Below are 20,870 nucleotides of genomic sequence, written 5' to 3' on the forward strand. Positions count from 1 at the left end.
CTGGAAAACAGTGTGGAGGTTTCTCAAAAAGTTAAAAACAGAACTACTCTATCACCCAGCAATAGCACTACTAAGAATTTACCCAAGGGATACAGGAGTGCTGATACATAGGGGCACATGCACCCCAATGTTTATAGCAGCACTGTCAACAATAACCAAATTATGAAAAGAGCCTAAATGTCTATCAACTGATGAATGGATAAAGAAGATGTGGTTTATATATACAGTGGGATACTACTTGGCAATGAGAAAGAATAAAATCTGGCCATTTGCAGCAACATGGATGGAACTGGAGGGTATTACAGTAAGTGAAATAAGTCAGTCAGAGAAAGGCAGATATCATATGTTTTCACTCATATGTGGAACTTGAGAAACTTAATAGAAGACTCTGGGGGAAGGGAACGGGAAAAAATAGTTACAGAGAGGGAGGGAGGCAAACCATAAGAGACTCTTAAATACAGAGAACAAACTGAGGGCTCATTGGGGTGGGGGCAGCAGGGGAGAGGGGAAAATGGGTGATGGGCATTGAGGAGGGCACTTGTTGGGATGAGCACTGGGTGTTGTATGTAAACAATGAATCATGGAATCCTTCCCCAAAACTGAGAGCATACTGTATACACTGTATGTTGGCTAACTTGACAATAAATTATATTAGAAACAAACAAACAAAAAAATCCTGCAGCATATAAAGATCTAGAGGTATAGGGGCACCTGGGTGGCTCAGTCAGTTGAGCATCTGACTCTTGATTTTGTCTCAGGTTATGATCCCAGGGTCATGGGATTGAGCCCTGTATCAGTCTCTAAGCTGAGCATGGAGCCTGCTTAAAATTATCTCTCTCTCCCTCTGCCCCTTTCCCCTGTTCGCTCTCTCTCTAAAATTACAAAAAAAAAAATCTAGAGGTATAGATTATAGAGCTGAAAAACCAAATAGAGGGATTAGCTCCACAGAAGTTAAAAAAAAAAAAAGTGTGCTGAAAAACAAATTGAGTTACAGGTACCTGGCTGGCTCAGGCAGTAGAGCATGCAACTTTTGATATCAGGGTTGTAAGTTCAAGCCCCACATTGAGTGTAGAGACTATTTAAAAGAATTAAAATCATTAAAAAAATAAAAATAAAATGAATTAAAGAAATAAGAATGGAAATGATTAAATATTTACAACTTAATAATAATTAAGCCCAAATATATCAAAATGTGTGGGATGCAACTAAGACAGTATTCAGAGGCAAATTTATATGCATTATAACAATATGCATACATTTGAAAATAAGAAAGATGAGAAAATAAATCATTCTTTTAAATCAAGAAGTTATAAAAAGCCACAAAATCCAAGAAAATACAAAGAAAAAATTAATGAGATTGAAAACAATTAAAATTGGTATAATTACAAAAAGAGCAATTTGATAGTTTTTTGATAGTATGTTATAAAATTAAAAATGACTTGGAACGCCTGGGTAGCTCAGTCGGTTAAGTGGCAGACTCCTAATTTCAGCTCAGGTCATTATCTCAGGGTCATAAGATCAAGCCCCACATTGGGCTGTGTGCTGGGTGTGGAGCCTGCTTGAGATTCTCTCTGTCCTCCCTCTGGCCCTCATCCACTTGTCTCTAAAAAAAAATGTGAATAGATGGACTAAAATATTTTTTAAAAGGTGGGGTGAGTGGCACCTAGTCAGTTGAGTCAGTTGAGTTGACGCTCAGTCAGCTGAGCATCCAACTCTTGATTTCAGCTCAAGTTATGATCCCAGGGTCATGGGATGGAGCTCCGTGTAGGGCTCCACACTGAGCAGGGAGCCTGCTTAAGATTCTCTCTCTCTCTCTCTCTCTCTCTCTCTCTCTCTCTCTCCCCCCCCCCCTCCCTCCCTCCCTCCCTCCCCACACACACACTGCCCCCATTCTGCCCTCTCCCCTGCTCACATGCTGTCTCTCTAAAAAAAAAAAAAAAAAAATGACTGTACTCTGTGCCCCTTGATTCTACTTGTCATCATCCATTTGCACAAGGAGAAATATAAAGAAGAGTAATTACTGTGTTTTTTAATAATAATGTCTTTTAATTATTATTATTATTATTATAATATTTCTCTACTCTGAAATCCACATTTCCTTCCAGAGAAATTTACAAGGAATGGCCACATATCAGCAAAACTACAGGTTTTGAAGCATTTTCACAGAGGAGAGTGAGGACAGGTTATCAATTATTAAGAGTTTCTGTCACTCAAATTTTCAGTTAAGATATTTTCAGCTACAGGTTAACAGAAAACTTCTATTAAGCAGGCTAAAATAATGTATTATTTTCCAGAAACACAGTTTCTCAGGGCTTTAACTCCACCTCTCTGATATCTCCCTTAGCTCTGCAATGCTTACATATGGATTCCTTCTCAAATAGACATCAAGAGGCTGGAGCAGTTTTGGGCATCACATCTAGATGTAACTCTGTTCACAGGGAGAAAAGGGGCCATGTCTTCTTTCTGAAAGTTTGGGAGCAAGGAAATCCTTACCAGAAACCCCAATTTTTCTTAGCAGACCTTCCCCCATCAATCATTGGCTAGAATCAGGTCACATGCCTTTCCTAAACCAACACTGGCAAAGTGAATGGGATTGGCATGATTGGTAAACTAATAGAGAAGAATTTATGCTGAGAGACTGCCACCATACCTTTACCTGAGGAGTATTTAATTCCAATTTCTATAACATAAATCCTCTTTAGTACATATTCCATAATTTATCAATGCAGAATATACTCTAATTTGAGTATGTTTGAGTATATTGAAGTTGCCAACTCAAATAACCAGGACATTAAAATCATCTAGTATTAAGAGTTTCTTTTCACAGAATCTGAGTTTTATGGATTTTATAAGAATAAAACTAAAAGACAGAATCAAAAAAATACAGTGTCCCTAGCTTTAAATATCCTCACTACAGGCTCTGGGACTTCTCAACCATTGTCACTTCTCAAATGCCAAGGCAAAGAAGAGGATAGGGAGGGCAGGGTAGAATGATTATCCCTACAGTAAGGTCTTTTTTTTTTTTTTTTTCCACTTTTATTTATTTATTTTTATTTTTATTTTATTTTTATGAAATTTATTGTCAAATTGATTTCCATACAACACCCAGTGCTCATCCCAACAGGTGCCCTCCTCAATGCCCATCACCCACTTTCCCCTCCCTCCCACCCCCCATCAACCCTCAGTTTATTCTCAGTTTTTTTTTTTTTTTTTAATTTTTTTTTTTTCAACGTTCATTCACCCTTGGGACAGAGAGAGACAGAGCATGAACGGGGGAGGGGCAGAGAGAGAGGGAGACACAGAATCGGAAACAGGCTCCAGGCTCTGAGCCATCAGCCCAGAGCCCGACGCGGGGCTCGAACTCACGGACCGCGAGATCGTGACCCGGCTGAAGTCGGACGCTTAACCGACTGCGCCACCCAGGCGCCCCTATTCTCAGTTTTTAAGAGTCTCTTATGCTTTGGCTCCCTCCCTCTCTAACTTTCTTTATTTTCCTTCCCCTCCCCCGTGGTCTTCTGTTAAGTTTCTCCGGATCCACATAAGAGTGAAAACATATGGTATCTGTCTTTCTCTGTATGACTTATTTCACTTAGCATAACACTCTCCCGTTCCATCCACGTTGCTACAAAAGGCCATATTTCATTCTTTGTCATTGCCAAGTAGTATCCCATTGTATATATAAGCCACATCTTCTTTATCCATTCATCGGTTGGTGGACATTTAGGCTCTTCCCATAATTTGGCTATTGTTGAGAGTGCTGCTATAAACATTGGGGTACAAGTGCCCCTATGCATCAGCACTCCTGTATCCCTGGGGTAAATTCCTAGCAGTAGTATTGCTGGGTCATAGGGTAGATCTATTTTTAATTTTTGAGGAACCTCCACACTGTTTTCCAGAGCGGCTGCACCAGTTTGCATTCCCACTAACAGTGCAAAAGTGTCCCCGTTTCTCCACATCCTCTGCAGCATCTATAGTCTCCTGATCTGTTCATTTTAGCCATCTAACCAGTGTGAGGTGGTATCTCAGTGTAGTTTTGATTTGTATTTCCCTGATGAGGAGTGACATTGAGCATCATTTCATGTGTCTGTTGGCCTTCTGGATGTCGTGGTTTTGATTTGTATTTCCCTGATGAGGAGTGACATTGAGCATCATTTCATGTGTCTGTTGGCCATCTGGATGTCCTTTGGAAAAGTGTCTATTCATGTCTTCTGCCTTTTTCTTCACTGGATTATTTGTTTTTCGGGTGTGGAGTTTGGTGAGTTCTTTATAGATTTTGGATACTAGCCCTTTATCCTATATGTCATTTGCAAATATCTTTTCCCATTCCGTCGGTTGCCTTTTAGTTTTGTTAATTGTTTCCTTTGCAGTGCAGAAGCTTTTTATCTTGATGAGGTCCCAATAGTTCATTTTTGCTTTTAATTCCCTTGCCTTTGGAGATGTGTCGAGTAAGAAATTGCTGCGGCTGAGGTCAGAGAGGGTTTTTCCTGATTTCTCCTCTAGGGTTTTGATGGTTTCCTGTTTCACATTCAGGTCCTGTATGCCAAAATAATTTTTACTGGTCAAATTAGTAATTACTGTTTTTAATGGCAAAATATAATAAGCAATGTAAGGATACATCAGTAGGGATAGTATTAAATAATATAAGGCACACACAATAATGAAATGTTGGAAGAATCTAGAGCTATATCTGTTAGCATGGGTAGATCTCAGAAATATGTCGAGTGAGAAAACAGTTCCTACGTTGTGGTATTATAAAGTATTGTCTTGAAGGACATACACCAAGTCACAATGGGAAGACACCAGAAATTGGTGGAACTCAAAGGGAAATTTAGCTTTGTCCAAAACTTTCTGAAAAAAGTTTTAAAAGAAAACATATTCATATCTAACTTGTTTAAATAAAAATTAAGTTTAAAAACTAAAACATAAATTAGCATTACATATGCTTTAGTTATTAATCAGTCCATATTTAGAGGAAAGAACATAGACTGTGTAGATATAGCCAGACTTTCTTTGTATAGTACAAACTCTGCTCTTAATGTGTTCTCTGCAGGTATGACCCCAAAACAAACCAATGGAGCAGCGATGTGGCTCCCACAAGCACGTGCAGGACGAGTGTTGGTGTGGCGGTGCTCGGAGGCTTTCTCTATGCTGTGGGGGGCCAGGATGGCGTGTCCTGCCTCAACATTGTTGAGAGGTGATTTCTTTAAATCATTTTCATTTTTTTAAAAGAACATAAAGGGCTCTTAAGACCTAAGAAACAGCTTAGGACACCAGGGGATCCACTATTCAGTGGATATCCCATGGGCTTTGGGGAAAAGTTTTCAGTTGATCTTAAGTGTAGGAAGATGAAAGATATAACCCGATTTCCAAACTGTTATACTGCTTAAACCTAACAGTGAAGAGTTGGAATCATATTTTAAATTACCTTCTATATATGATACCAAGTGTACCGCTTCTACAATCTGTTCCCTTTCCCCAGTACTTGAAGTGTATTTAGTGACTTTGTCCAGACTTCCTCCAAAACAATGATTAAAATAATAATACTCTGTCTAGCGCATCTTACAAATACCCCAAAGTATATGGATTCTCATTAATTCTTGAAGTCTACTTAGGAAAATCTGGGTTGGCTGCCAAAGTTTGATTTATACTTTTACAAATCAGTTAATTTTAGTGAAATAGATTCTGTTCTTAATTTCTTGCTCCATCAGCTTTTTGTCACTCTACCCTAGAGATTGGATTTTGGAGGTTTGTGTGTTATGATTATTGTCAAGAACATACCCTATTTCATTCTCACTTCTTAAAAGGAAATGCTTCATGACTCTTCAGAATATTTCAAATAGCATTTACTGGTTGGGTTACCATGTTTAAGTTGAAGAGTTTAACTCTGCCTTAAATAGAGATAAAGTTGCAGGTAACTCTTGAAAGCCATTTTTAAAATTATTTTTCTGTGAAGAAACTTATTTCTCCACTTTCGAAACTCTTTGCAAGAGGATTCTGGGAAGATAGCAACAAGTAATCTCTCTAAATTCCCATGTAAGAACAGAGCAATAGATAGCGAAGCTACAAACCTAGGAACAAATTATGGAACTTGGTTGGATGACAGGGTGAATGTACTTAACACTACTGAACTGTACACTTAAAAATGATTACAGTGGCAAATTTAATGTATATTTTGCCACAGCTTTTAAAAAGCCGTATGGGCAACACTGAAAATAGAACTAGGGGAGAGAGTATCCCCATAAACACCAAAACACCAGTGGGCAAAGGCAAAGTACCAAAAGCCACAAGACCTACATGATATCAGTGTCTGTGCAGGAGAAAATACAGAAAAGCAATCGAAGTATGACATATATAAGAACAGAAAAACCCCAAAATAGACAATATATATTTATTAGGAAGTGTGAGAGGAAAATTTAGGACCAACAGCTGAGACTAGGAAGGGTTTTTGCTCACTCCTAATATAGAGTAAGTGCAAGCGACCTATAATAAGATCTGAATGACTTAGAAAAGAGTTGTTCAACCTCAGCACTATTGCCATTTTGCACCAGATAATTCTTTGTTGTGGGGGGCTGTCCTGTGCACTGTCACATGTTTAATAGCATCCTTGGCCTCTTCCCACTAATTGCCAGTGGCATACACCTGGTTGTGACAACCAGAAGTCTCTAGACATTGCCAAATGTCCCTGGATGGGGAGAGGAGTGGTGCAAAGCCACTGCAGTTGAGAACCAGCTGCCCTAGAGCCATCTAGTCCCTAGGAACCCTCAGAACTGACCAGCAGGATGACCTTCCAGAACAGTTCCCACACTTCTGGCTGCAGGATCAAAATTGAGCAGGACAGAGTTATTATCCAATGGGAAGAGAAGACCAAGATGAAAAGGAGGACCAGTGAATAAAACCAATAAATCTCAGGAAGCAAACCACTCTACTTTTTTAACACTATAGGAAAAAACTAGAAAAAGCTCCGTGAAGTTAGAAAAATTATCATGAACGCTCCTCAAGACAACTCATTTCATGTAAAAATGAACAATAGCAAAGCATTGAGGTTCGATCCAATACAGAGTTAATATATGGAGAGAGAATAAGCAGCAGAATAACATCTCTATAGACAATAAAAGCACAGCAGAAAGACACGCCCACAGAACAGATCAAAACTGTAAGCAACTATTTCACAATGTGCTTAATGACATTAGGAAAATGATGCAAGATATGAAAACACTACATAAGTCAGAGTTAGAAAAACCCAAAAATGAAATGGCAAAACTCAGAAAAATATTAGAAATGAAAGGAAAAATCACTTCAGAATGAAGACTAAACTAGAAATAAAACAAGTAATCCCAGAAGATAAATAGAAGGTGAAAGAGGAAATGTTTTAAAATAAAAAAATAAAGGAAATAAAAGGTTTTGAGAGAGAGCAATAAGTATTGAAGACAGGTAAAAGTCCAGTATGCAAATAATAGGAGACCATGAGGAAGCAAACCAAAGCAAGAGAATGGAACAGATGCTAAGAACTATAATTCAAATCTGTTCTAAGAAAAAAAGTGGAAATTGTTTATTGAAAGGTTGCAATGTATCTTCTGAATACTGACCCAGAACAATCAACATCAGTACCTATTCTAATAAAATTATTGGACCTTGAAGAAAAAGGAGATAAATTCTTTAATCATCAACAAAAAAGTACATATTACTTATAAGGGAAAGAAATTTAGATTTACCATCAGACTTTTTGAAAGCAATATTTTATGCTAGAAGAAAATGGAATAACATATTTAGGCTAATCAAAGAAAATGTAAGCTAAGGATTTTATGCCCAGAGAAACTGAAGTATGAAGGCCACAAACTGTTAATATGTAAGAAGTTAGGGAACACTGTTCCCATGAGTCCATACTGAGGAATCTACCACAGAGCTTCAGACAAAATTGCTAGAGACCTTGATAGAGGGTGAGCATGAAACATACAGAGAATCCAGGAACTCTAAATAAAGGGTGCAAAGAGAGAGTAGCTTGCACTGGCTGTATGCTCAGTTAGTACAAAGGTGGTACAAGTATTTTCAAAAGCGGGAGGAGAATGGGAAGAGATATGCAAAAAGAATTGTAATTCTTCTCAGGGACGTTGAAGTGATAGTATTGCTATTCTGAGACTGCAATGTATATGTGGAATAAAGAAAATGGGTATGGGGTTATTCTGATTCTATCCTCTCCAGGTTTCTTGAAAATTAGAGTTCTTGATGTGGAAGAATATGAATGTAAAATAGAAGTTAAATAAAAGACCTTGTAGCCTAAATTTCAATTTGAATTAAATTCCTCATTTACAAATAATTATATTCTAGCTCTGTCAATTGAAGAGGCCTAGAAATAATGACCAACTAGTGGCAGTGAACGTCTCTATTCCTGGACTGGGTCTTGAAGTTCCATTTCCCTAAAAGAAACCAGGGCTTCTTGGAGAAATGTCTGTTTCCAGATTTAGGACAGGAAATGTACAAATAAGCCCAGACCAGCGTGTCATACCAGAATACAAGCCATCTATCAAAGACTAGGAGATGTCAAAGAGAGTCAAGAACAAACTTGAAGGTGTTCCCACTTGACCAAAGATGGGACAGTTTAAACTTTAAGAGACAGTAATTATGATTGATTAAAATCCAATAAATATATTTAAATCTATGAGTTCCTACTGACATTTTTTTAAACTCTACTTAGTTGCCTTTAGAAATCACAGGGAATTAATTTATCATCTTGAGTACTAGTAAACAAAGTGAAAGAAGCATGCCTATATCCAACCCTTCTTATATGAACTGTATCACATATGAATGGGGTACAAAATAGTAGATAAGAGGATTGTTTCTTTATAAAAATATCCAAATGAGGGAACAGAAATGATTGAATATCACCATTTTGTAACACTCAGTAAATAAATAGACCTAGGTGTTAACAATTAACAGCTGCTAACATACCACCTTCCGTAGTTTTGCCAAAGGGACCAAATGTGGTCTGATCAAACTTCTGAATCCAGAAGTTCTGCCAATTTGCAGAACATACAGAGGACAGACCAGTGCATTGAACTGCACTATGAGTGTCCAGTCAATCAAATCCATGTTGTGGGAGAAATTGCAGGTTGAATACCCCAGGTTCTAAAGGATGAATTGGGGGGGGGGGGGGGGGGAGGGGCTATGGAGGAAAAACCTGTAGGTAAAAAGAGACTTTAAAAAAACTACAGTGAACAAGAGTAAGTGTCTAGGGATGCACACTTGGGTGGTAAAAACTGTAAAGAAATACAAGGAAGTGATTACTGTAAAAGTCAGGATAATGGTTCTCTTGTGTGGAGGAAGGCATTGAGTTTGGAAAGGGATACATCCAAAGGGCTTCCAGTGTGAAGGGCAAACTTATTTTTCTTGACCTGGGTAGTGGGCTTTCCTTGTAATATCTCATTAAACTATACATTTGTTTCGTGTGGCTTTCTAAATCGATGTTTTATTTTACAATAACAAGTTTTAAGAATTATGCAAAGACTTCAGCTTCCAAGTAGAATGCAGTAAGTAGTGACAGCCATCACTCCCACTGCAACAACTAGGGGAAAATGAGAGCACAAATATACTTTTTTAGGGGCTCCTGTGTGGCTCAGTTGGTTAGGAGTCCAACTCTTGATTTCAGCTCAGGTTGTGATCTCACAGTTCGTGAGTTCAAGCCCCACATCAGGCTTCGTGTTGTCAGCGCAGAGCCTGCTTGGGATTCTCTCCCTCTCTGTTTGCCCCTCTCCCTCTCACACTCTCTTACTCAATTGCTCTCTCTCAAAATAAATAAATAAACTTAAATATATATGTGTGTGTGTGTGTGTGTGTGTGTGTGTGTATACACACATATATATACATACATATATATACATACATACATATGTATGTATATATATGTTTGGGTTTTTTTAAACATCAGAGACATGTGAAAGTAACAAGGACTAGATGAACTAAAATTCTACTGAAGAGGAAGCCCATTTATGTGAGCTGAGATCATCAGCTATTTTCTTCCCTGGGGGCATTTGCCAAGTGTGAAGGGTTGAATATTGCACTTGTCTTAGGCCAAAGGATTCTCCTAGAAGAGAGGTATATCAGTAGAACTTTTAACAGTCATGCAGGTTGACATGACAGATTGGAATCTAGGACAATTCTAAACATACTGCTGTTTTTCCCCATGAGATGTTTTCTGAATGCTAGGATAGCTCAGTCTCGAGGGAACCAGGGTGAGTGAAATCTCATGCAATCTTCCAGTGCTTAGAAGATAAAGCCCTGCTGTGGGGAGGAGCTTACAACAAATACATGACAGCTTTCATCCTTGAGACATTTGAAAATAGAGGTGGACAGGGTCTAGCAAAAGCTCAATTCCTGATTGGACTGAAGCAATCAATATTTCACCCTACCTGCCTAATACAGGGAAGAGTGAATCCACTGTAGGCGGTGTGGGAATGAGGGGGTAATACCAATTTCACCTTCTAGGATTCCATTCCTTTATAATGTGCAGCATACGATAAAAAAATTATGAAACATCTGAAGAAACAGAAAAATATGGCCAATAGCTGAGAGAAAAAAAAATAGAAGCAGACATTGAAGTGATCCACATTTAGAGTTAACAGAAAAAAACTTTAAGTATAATAAATACATTGAATAAAATAGAGGATAAGATTAAAACTGGGTAAAAGGTTGGAGAATTTAAATATAGAATTGGAATCTAAAAATAATATGTGTTGTACAACTGAAAAATACAATCTCTAAAATTAAGAGCTCAATGAAATAAGATTAAGTAGACACAGTAGAAATAGACACAGCAGAAGACCGAGTTAATGAACTCAAAGACAGATTAATAGAAAATACCGAAACAGAGGAAGAACAGAGAAAACAGCATGGAAAGAACAGATTCTCATGTGTCCCAGACACTCATGGGACACAGTCTAACATACATGTAACTGCAGTCCCAGAAAAAGAGAGATAATAGCAGAAGCAATATTTGGAGACAGAATTTTTGGCTGAGAATTTTCCAAAAGTGATGAACCATAAACTGTATTCAAAGTGCATGAACTCCAGGAAACCTTCACTAACTAACCATAACCTTTCTCCAGAGCCTGCATTCTCCAGCATTTATATTTCTGCTTCTTTCATCTGTATTAGTTACCACATTCTCAGAATCTATTTGGAGGTTTCTCCTTTGAGAACATGCTCCATCTCCCTCTCTTGCTTCTTAAGAGCGAGGTCTATTTTTAGTACCCTTTATTTTATTTTATATTTCCTGCAATATTGATATAGTTTGCTATACAGTACTTAAATATACTAACAGAATTTCCTACCCATGTAATAAAATGTCAGCACTATTCCGATTTTTATCATATTTACTTCTGAACACTAGTGATTTATCAATCAGGACCCGCTGAGGAAAACCGAAGCTATATCAGCTATTTGACTACAAGGAATGCTCAAAAATTGGCCAGCAGATATTGAAGGGCTGAAAGAAGTGAAAAGAAGACACCAAAGTAGCTGTAGGAACCCAGATCTGGGAACGCAAAGGAGAGAGATCAGAGTTACGGGAGCCTAGAAGCCTAGAGGACAGATCCCACAGAGCCAGAACCATCGGCACCCAGGGAGCTGATGCTCTGAAAGCTGTGACCCTTCTGCATGAAGGGTTCTCTTGCTGGCTATTTTTGGAAGATTGTATTTTCCAAAGATGGTTACAATACCTGCCATTTCACATGCTCTTCGTATAATTTGACTTTGACACTCTTCTTACTGAGAGGTGGGATTTATGTTTCCTCCCTTGATTCTGGGTCGCCTTGCAAGAACCCCAACAGTGGCAGTATTTGACTCCTGGGGCTAGGTCATAAAAGATGATACATCTTTCACTTGGATCTCTTGGGGCACCTTTGAGGCCTTGAGCTGCTTGAGGTTGCCATGCTGAGAAGAAGCCCAGATGAGCCGGCATGGAGAGACCCTGAGGCTACTTGGAGAGATGCCTGGCCAGCCCCTAGCTGCCTTAGCATTCTGCCCTTCCAGCCTCAGCCCCAGCCTGAAAGCAGCCAGACACCTGAGCCAGAACTTCCCTGTGAGGCCCTTCCCAAATTCCTGACTCATGGAAACAGGAGAGTTAATAAAATTATTTTTGAATCCCTAAGTTTGGGGGTGACTTACACAGCTGTGGTACTCTTACCTCAGGAGCTCAGAGGAGGTGCCTCACAGAGTCATGACTAAGACCTCCAAGAGGCACAACAAGGCTAGTTTTAGAAATGCCAGGAAAAGGCTAGAAGCTGCAATTCGCTGGTTCCGTCAGAGCGAAAGGGCCTTTGCTGAGACAAGGCTGACAGGGTTGGCAAACACACAGAAAGGACCCTGTCCCTTCTCCTGCCCTGGACTTCCAGCGTCTGGTCCTTCCTCTCAGCACAATCTAACAGAGAGCCAGCTTGGCTGAGGAGAAATGCTCTTTTCAGAGTTCTAGCCCTAGCATCACAAGGCAGAGTATAGGAAACAGCTGAATAACAGACACAGGCACAAACTCTAAGATTTCTCTTCCTAATAACCAAGTAAATTATGTTAGATTCTCACTGTGCATGTGACCATAGCATGTATCCAACATATCTTCAGCATGGTTTCATATCTTATGAAAAAGTCCTCACTTAATCAAAACAGGTGTGCAGTCTTTGGTTTCTCCCTCACTGCAGGTATGATCCAAAGGAAAACAAATGGACTCGAGTGGCTTCTATGAGCACCAGAAGACTAGGCGTGGCTGTGGCTGTGTTAGGAGGGTTCTTATATGCCGTAGGTGGCTCTGATGGAACATCTCCACTCAACACAGGTGAGTCCCTTCCAAGGTCAATGTGGTTCCCCCCAAGCAGCATATTCCTCAGGAGAGTCACCCTACAAAAAAGTATAAAAATCCAGGTGATCCTATAATTTTAAATTACAAATATAAATTACAAAATTTAAATAATTTATATAATAATATATTTATTTAAATAATTGAAAATTATTTGCCCCCTAAAAGAGTACAACTGTCAGCTCTTCCTCGGCTCCTTCTGCAGCCATAGTGTTCTACTGTATTCCCCAAATATTTCTTTCTCCTTTCTCTTTGCAAGCTTTGGAATTTATAATGAATAAAAGAACTGTTTTCCCAGTAGGATTATTTCCCTGCCCCAACCCCAACCATCTCTCCTTAAAAACCAAAACAAACAAACCTGTATTATAATCTAAGAATAAATAAAAACTTACAGCTGTAAGCTGGTTTATGTGTTAGTCCTCTCTTTTTAGAGATAATGGATATTTTTGCCCAAGGATATTGTTAGTGTGGCACCCGCATCAGATTCATTGTCACTTATCTTGTCTTCTGCTTATAGTGCAGTAAGAATATAGGCAAAGGGGTACGAGAGCACAGAAGCTGTCTGATCATGACAATAAATTAGTAGTATGGAATGGTGCCTACAGGTCTTACAGTCCGGTCTCCTCATTTAAAGATAAGGTGGGGGCGCCTGGGTGGCTCAGTCAGTTAGGTGTCCGGCTCTTGATCTCAGCTCGGGTCATGAGTTCAGGCCCCAAGTTGGGCTCCGTGGTAGGCGTGAAAACTACTTAAAAAAAAAAGGATAAGGTGAGGCCATGAGTCATATTGTCAGAACTAGAACTGAGGCACCTTTCCACCATACCATACCCAAACCAAGCCCGTCCCTGATGAGATTATATTGGTATTGTGGAAAGATACACAAGTCCGTCACAGAAGCAAAAATCAGATTGTGTATCAAAAATATGTGTTATCACAAAATTTTAATGGCTATGAGGAAAACTAGAGGTGAGAAGAAATGGTTGAATGGTCACTTACTACTTTTCCCCCTACAGTGGAACGCTACAATCCTCAGGAAAACAGATGGCACACCATAGCCCCTATGGGGACCCGGAGGAAACACCTAGGCTGTGCAGTGTATCAGGACATGATCTATGCCGTAGGAGGTAGAGATGATACTACAGAGCTTAGCAGTGCTGAGAGATACAACCCCAGAACTAACCAGTGGTCTCCAGTGGTGGCTATGACATCCCGCCGTAGTGGAGTAAGTGCCTCGCTACTGAAAACTTGGGGAAAAAGCACCAAGAGACGGTTGTGTGGGAGAGCTCTGATCTGTAAAATACCAGGACAGTAAGGAGGTGCACTATTTAGGCAAAACAACCCCTGCTGCTTTTGTACTGGAAAAAAAAAGTAATTTCTCTTAATTGCTGTTATCTCCGGTGGTTAAATATTTCAGTCAATTATATCTTTAATGATAGAATTATTCTTTGTGATTTATCTTTCATCAGTTGTTTTCCTAAAAGACATTGCCCTATCTTATCCACTACCTTATCTAACTTCACCCATATTCATCCCTCTCAATTAGAGCTAAATATTCCTAACTAATTTCTAACTAGTTTCTAGGTAATATTCTAAGTAGTTGGCACACCAATTCAAATGTTGAGGCAGAAACATACCTGGCCTCACCACCAGTCCCCACAAATAAGTTTGAGTCTATCCCATCTGTAGTCTAGACCTGGTCAGGCTGACCTATGTCAAGTTCTAGACCATGGATGACCTGTGACTACACGAGACTTTCAGGGTGAAGTACAGAATTCATCCATCCTAGGACGTTTGCTTCAGAGGGAACTGTAATCCATAAACCACTGATTGTGTCAAGAGTCCATCGATGTCGGACAACAAGTGGGAAAAGCCAGCAGTAGTTAAAGAGTCCATGATGTGAGGATAGAAGGGAGTAAATTCTGGTTCGCACAAATCAGGGAATACCACTGGTACGCATCGGCAGGTCAAAGCATTCCCATGCCTGTGGCTCTTTATTACTGGTGGCTAACAGCTTCTTAGTCACACTCCTGTTGTTCTCACTGCTACATTCTGACGATTTAGCAAAGATTTATTTATTTGTTTATTTGTTTAAATTTACATCCAAGTTAGCATATAATGCAACAATGATTTCAGGAGTAGATTCCTTAATGCCCCTTACCCTTTTAGCCTATCCCCCCTCTCACAACCCCTCCAGCAACCCTCTGTTTGTTCTCTATATTTAAGACTCTCTTATGTTTTGTCCCCCTCCCTGTTTTTATATTATTTTTGCTTCCCTTCCCTTATGTTCATCTGTTTTGTGTCTTAAAGTCCTCATATGAGTGAAGTCTTATGATTTTTGTCTTTCTCTGACTGACTAATTTCACTTAGCATAATACCCTGTAGTTCCATCCACGTAGTTGCAAATGGCAAGATTTCATTCTTTTTGATTGCTGAGTAATACTCCATTGTATATACATACCACATTTTCTTTATCCATTCATCCATCGATGGACATTTGGGCTCTTTCCATACTTTGCTTATTGTTGACAGTGCTGCTATAAACATGCGGGTGCATGTGTCCCTTCAAAACAGCACACCTGTATCCCTTGGATAAATACCTAAGAGTGCAATTGCTGGGTTGTAGGATAGTTCTATTTTTAATTTTTTGAGGAACCTCCATACTGTTTTCCAGAGTGGCTGTACCAGTTTTTAGCAAATATTTATTAAGTGCTTACCGTGTGCTAGGAAGGCAAAAATGAGTGTGACGACTCATCAAGGAGTTCCCAATTTAGTGAAGGAACTTGAGATGTTTACAGCTAACTATAAAAAAAATTATAGTAACAGCACGTGCATTATAGGAAAACATGGGAGAATATGCTTAATGTGTTTAGGGCAGTGAAGAGACTTACCAGAGAAAGTCGCATGTAAACTAGGCCATAAAAGAAGAAAAAGATTCTCTAAAAGAGGGAGAGAAAACACCAGCCAAGGAACAACGTGCAAAAGTATGGAGGTGTGCATATGTGGATCTTGAGAAACTTAACAGAAGACCATGAGGGAAGGGAAGGGGAAAAAAATAGTTACAAACAGAGAGGGAGGGAGGCAAACCATAAGAGACTCTTAAATACAGAGAACAAACTGAGGGTGGATGAGGGGGTGGGGGAGAAGGGAAAGTGGGTGATGGGCATTGAGGAGGGCACTTGTTGGGATGAGCACTGGGTGTCGTATAGGTAAGCGGTGAACCACGGGAATCTACCCCAAAACCCAAAAGCACACTTTACACACTGTATGTTAGCCAATTTGACAATAAATTATATTTGTTTAAAAAAAGAAAATACGTTAAAGACAATGAAGTTAAAAAAAAAACAAACTGAGGGTTGATGGAGGGAGGTGGGTGAGAAATGGGCTAGATGGGTGATGGGTATTAAGGAGGGCACCTGTTGTAATGAGCACTGGGTGTTGTATGGAAGTGATGAATCACTGAATTCTACTTCTGAAACCAATATGTAAACCAACTAAAATTTAAATTAAAAAAAGAAGAAAAAAATCTTAAAAAAAAAAAAAAAGTATGGAGGTGTGAAAACGTGTGGTATTTTCTGGGACCAGCAGTTAAATCAGTATTATTACAACATAGGGCACATAAGGAGGTGAGGCTAGAATGGGCTCTTATGGGTTTCTGGAGGGCCCGAACAACATAATAAGGACTTTAAACTTAGGCGGTAGAGAGGCTTCGTTTTTAGAGGAGAGTGACAGCATGGGTATTTTAAACAGAATTTTAGTGGCAATTTAGGTAGTGGATTAGAACAGGCAGATACCAGAAAAGTGAGAGCACTTTGGAGGTTCCTACTCCCAGTGATGCTTTTCTAAAATTTTAAAAAATCTGTTTTTGACTCTGTGTAAATACTTTAATTGAATATATAATTTTATTGTTCCAACAATGTAGTAGATTTTTGCCATTACTTTTTTCTCTGTATTCAAGTAAGCCATAATATAAGGCCTTAAAAAATATCTTTTAGTAAAGATTTATGTAGAAACTAGTGTAAATTTTCCCAGTGATTCTCTGGCTTCTTCAGCAGCCACTATGTTTTGGTCCTACAGGTTGGCCTGGCAGTGGTGAATGGGCAGCTCATGGCTGTAGGAGGCTTCGATGGCACAACGTACTTGAAGACCATTGAAGTTTTTGATCCTGATGCAAATACATGGAGGTAACGTTTAAGCTACGTTGCAGATCACCTCACTGCTGACTGGAAAATCATGAGCATAATGTTGCCTGTGACCATCAGAATCGGGCTGGTCAGTACATTGAGAAGTGCTTTTGTGGTACTAGGAAGAGAGCTCCAAGTTACCCCTATTTGATGGCTTATTTTGACTTCATTGCTCGAAAGTGGCTGACATCTTACAAAATCTTCTCTTTAGTAACTGTCCAGTTTTATAATAGAGATGGCAAACACAGAAAAAAAGTCTCCTCTCTAGCTTCATCGTGTGCAGCTGAGGAAAGTGAGGCACTGAGAAATGAAATGAACAAGTTAGCGACAGAGTTAAAATTGGAACTTAGATCTTTCACTCCTAATCTGTCACAATGTTTTGGTGTTCTTGTAGGTAGCTTTATACCCAGGAAAAACAAATTGCAGTTACTTTTAAAAAATTATAGTTTATTTCATTTTTAAGCTGATTGTTTTCTTTAAGCTTTTAAAATCTTTTTTTTTAATTTTTTTAACGTTTATTTATTATTGAGAGATGGAAAGACACAGAGCGTGAGCAGGGGAGGGGTAGAGAGAGGGGGAGACACAGAATCTGAAGCAGACTCCAGGCTCTGAGCTGTCAGCACAGAGCCCGACGCAGGGCTCAAACTCACAAACTGCGAGATCATGACCTGAGCTGCAATCGGTCGCTTAACCAACTGAGCAACCCAGGCGCCCCTACTTTCATTTTGTTTTAATATAATTTATTGTCAAGTTGGCTAACATACAGTGTATACAGTGTGCTCTTGGTTTTGGGGGTAGATTCCCGTGATTCATTGCTAACATACAACACCCAGTGCTCATCCCAACAAGTGCTTTCCTCAATGCCCATCACCCATTTTCCCCTCTCCCCACCCCCTGACCCCCATCTACCCTCAGTTCTCTGTATTGAAGAGTGTCATACAGTTTGCATCCCTCTCTGTTTGAAACTATTTTTCCCCTTCCCTTCCCCCATGGTCTTCTGTTAAGTTTCTCAAGTTCCACATATGAGTGAAAACATGGTATCTGTCTTTCTCTGACTGATTTCACTTAGCATAATATTCTCCAATTCCATCCATGTTGTTGCAAATGGCAAGTGGGGGCATCTGGATGACTCAGTCGGTTAAGTGACCAACTCTTGATTTCGGCTTGGGTCATGATCTCATGGTCATGGGATCAAGCCCTGCATTGGCATGGAGCCTGCTTGGGATTCTCCCTCTCTCTCTCTCTCTCTCTCTCAAAATAAGTAAATAAATTTTAAAAATTAATTAAAATCTTTTTAAATATATTATTATTCTATTTTAAAGTCTATTAAATTTTAACAGTCACTTTTAGGGAGGAGTCTACATTTTATTGAAGAGATTTAACTATGTTGGGGCGCCTGGGTGGCTCAGTCGGTTGTGCATCAGACTTTGGCTCAGGTCATGATCTCGCAGTTTGTGAGTTCGAGCCCCACGTCAGGCTCTGTGCTGATAGCTGGGAGCCTGGAGCCTGCTTCAGATTCTGTGTCTCCCTCTCTCTCTGCCCCTCCCCCACTTACACTCTGTCTCTCTCAAAAATGAATAAGTGTAAAAAAATTTTTTTAAAAAAGATTTAACTATGTTAAACTATATAGGATTAACTTTACTTTTAAATCCTTGTCTTAACAATCTTAACAAATCTTTCCTAAGTACTTCTTATAAATTCACATAAATCAGATAACTCATGCATTTATTTTTTCAAAAATTTTTACAAATTTAGCAAAATTCTCTTAAATTTTAAAACAAAATCATAAGTCCAGATCTTTACTCAATCACACGTTTTATACTCGATTCACAAAACTAATCTGATAGATGCCTTAATATGCCAGAGTTGCTTAAATATTACAAGAACTTAAAATGTCAAATATATAGTTAATTCTCAAACTTAATACAAAATGTTAATACTATAGGTTGGATGTACCTCCTGTCTATACTTAATTCCAAATATTAGCCTTCTAAGAAAACAGTTTTACCTTCCAAGCAACATGGGTTTTCTTTCTCAATAAATTTGGCTTATTTGCCTAAATACATTTAAGGGAACCACAGATCCCAGTCTGGCCTGGGATGTGAGGCAGCAGACATTCTGAAAGATCTTTTTCATGAACATGAAAGATAAGCTGAGATCTTTGTAGTCCTTATTCCAAAAGGGTCTGTCTCATAGTCCATTCCTGCTGCATTCTAAGTAGACATTCTGTAAATTTGAGCCTGTAACTACCCACCCAGATCTTTTCGTCATTCTAGAAGGTTCAGTTAATGAATGTACTGAGATCTTTTTATAGTCTTCATGTCTGGGAAAGCCATACTTTTACAGATATTTAAATGACAGGCTTTGGATTCTGCTTCTCTCATGTCTCTGTAAGACTTGGTCACAATACTGAAGTCAGACTAAAAGTCAGATATTGTAGCACTTTGGGCTTCCGCATCACATTTCACAATCTTGGTTCATTAAGTAAAGATAGTATTACTGAGTGAGTGTTCTAGACCCTGGGATACAACAGTGAACAAAACAAACTTCTTTTTTTTTTTTAAATGTTTATTTATTTTTGAGAAAGAGTGCAAGTGGAGGAGGGGCAGAGAGAGAGGGGGACAGAGGATCCGAAGCAGGGCTCGAACTCAACGAACCATGAGATAACGACCTGAGCCAAAGTTCGTTGCTCAACTGACTGAGCCACCCAGGCACCCCAAACAAACTTCTCTGAGACTGGAAGTAACATATCAGGGGGTAGAAGCTCTATGGTGACTAGCAAAGGGGGTGGGAGTGTCCAAGGAGGAGTTTCCACTTTAAAATATAGCGTAGCAGGCCTCACTGCAAAGGTAAACATTTTAGCAAAACCCAGTAGAGGTAAGGGAGAGATAGCCGGAGGTTTTTATGAATAGGAGCCCCCTCCCCCCTTGTGGCATATTTTCTTACACACTCCGCTTCCTTTTTTAGTGGAAATTTGAGAAGATAGCCAAATTTTCTTCTGACTGCTTAATCACTATGATCCTATGTAATGACCTGTTTCTCAGTAACTATCACTAAATAGAATTAGTAACATATGACCAAGTAATATTTAGGAAATTCTTAAGAACCATCTTTTGAGAGATTACGATCTCCATTTTTGTCTCAGACTTAAAACCAGTTTTACCTTACGGCTGTAAGGATCTAATCCTCTTTTCCATGGAAATCTGTACTTTTGAAGATGGTCTTGTTCACAAACTCGATGCTGACCTTATTCACTCCTATCCAGGTTTGTTCCATAAAGGAGGAGGCTTGTAAGAAGACATAGAAGACAAAAGGATAAAAATAGTTGCTGTTTAGGCAGAGGGAAGTGTGGGTAGGAAAATCATATAGCCATGGTCAAAATTAGACACAAAAATGTAGAATATATGATTCTATGTAATTGTTTGAAATCAGTTTAGGTGTAAAGTTTTAAAGTCATGATGCGGAATGTGGATACAATGCTCTTATTCTTAAAACAGTATCCTATAAGTGAGACCTTTTCAGCCAGTGTCTTAAATAATTCTGCTACTTGCCAGTGTTCAATTCCAGCTCCTAATCTTTGGAAGAGATGTATGAAGCGAAATTAGTTGTGCAGGGCGCCTGGGTGTCTCTGTTGGTTAAGCGTCCAACTCTTAATTTTGGCTCAGGTCACGAGATCACAAGTTCATGAGACCAAGCCCTGTGTTGGGCTCAGTGTGGAGCCCGCTTGGGATTCTCCTCTCTCTCCTCACTCTCTGCCCCTCCCTCCCCTGCTCATGCTCTCTCTTCCACTGTGTCAAAATAAACACATTAACTTTTAAAAGAATAAAAATATTAGTTGTGATAGAAAACGT

General features: G+C 39.2%; 1 protein-coding gene across 2 annotated transcripts in view; it reads left to right on the forward strand.

The window, feature by feature from the left end:
- Positions 1–20,870, forward strand: part of KLHL20 (kelch like family member 20) — a 65,035-nt gene that overhangs the window by 42,394 nt on the left and 1,771 nt on the right. The window contains exons 8-11 of one of the 2 annotated variants that reach the window (XM_030302575.2): positions 5,051–5,194; positions 12,687–12,820; positions 13,852–14,060; positions 16,913–17,019. In XM_030302575.2, the coding sequence (XP_030158435.1) occupies positions 5,051–5,194; positions 12,687–12,820; positions 13,852–14,060; positions 16,913–17,019 (594 nt within the window). The remainder of the gene's footprint in view (positions 1–5,050; positions 5,195–12,686; positions 12,821–13,851; positions 14,061–16,912; positions 17,020–20,870) is intronic. The other variant, XM_030302576.1, reaches the window with a different exon arrangement.

The sequence above is a fragment of the Lynx canadensis genome, chromosome F1 (assembly GCF_007474595.2).
Source record: "Lynx canadensis isolate LIC74 chromosome F1, mLynCan4.pri.v2, whole genome shotgun sequence".
Taxonomy (NCBI): Eukaryota; Metazoa; Chordata; class Mammalia; order Carnivora; family Felidae; genus Lynx; species Lynx canadensis.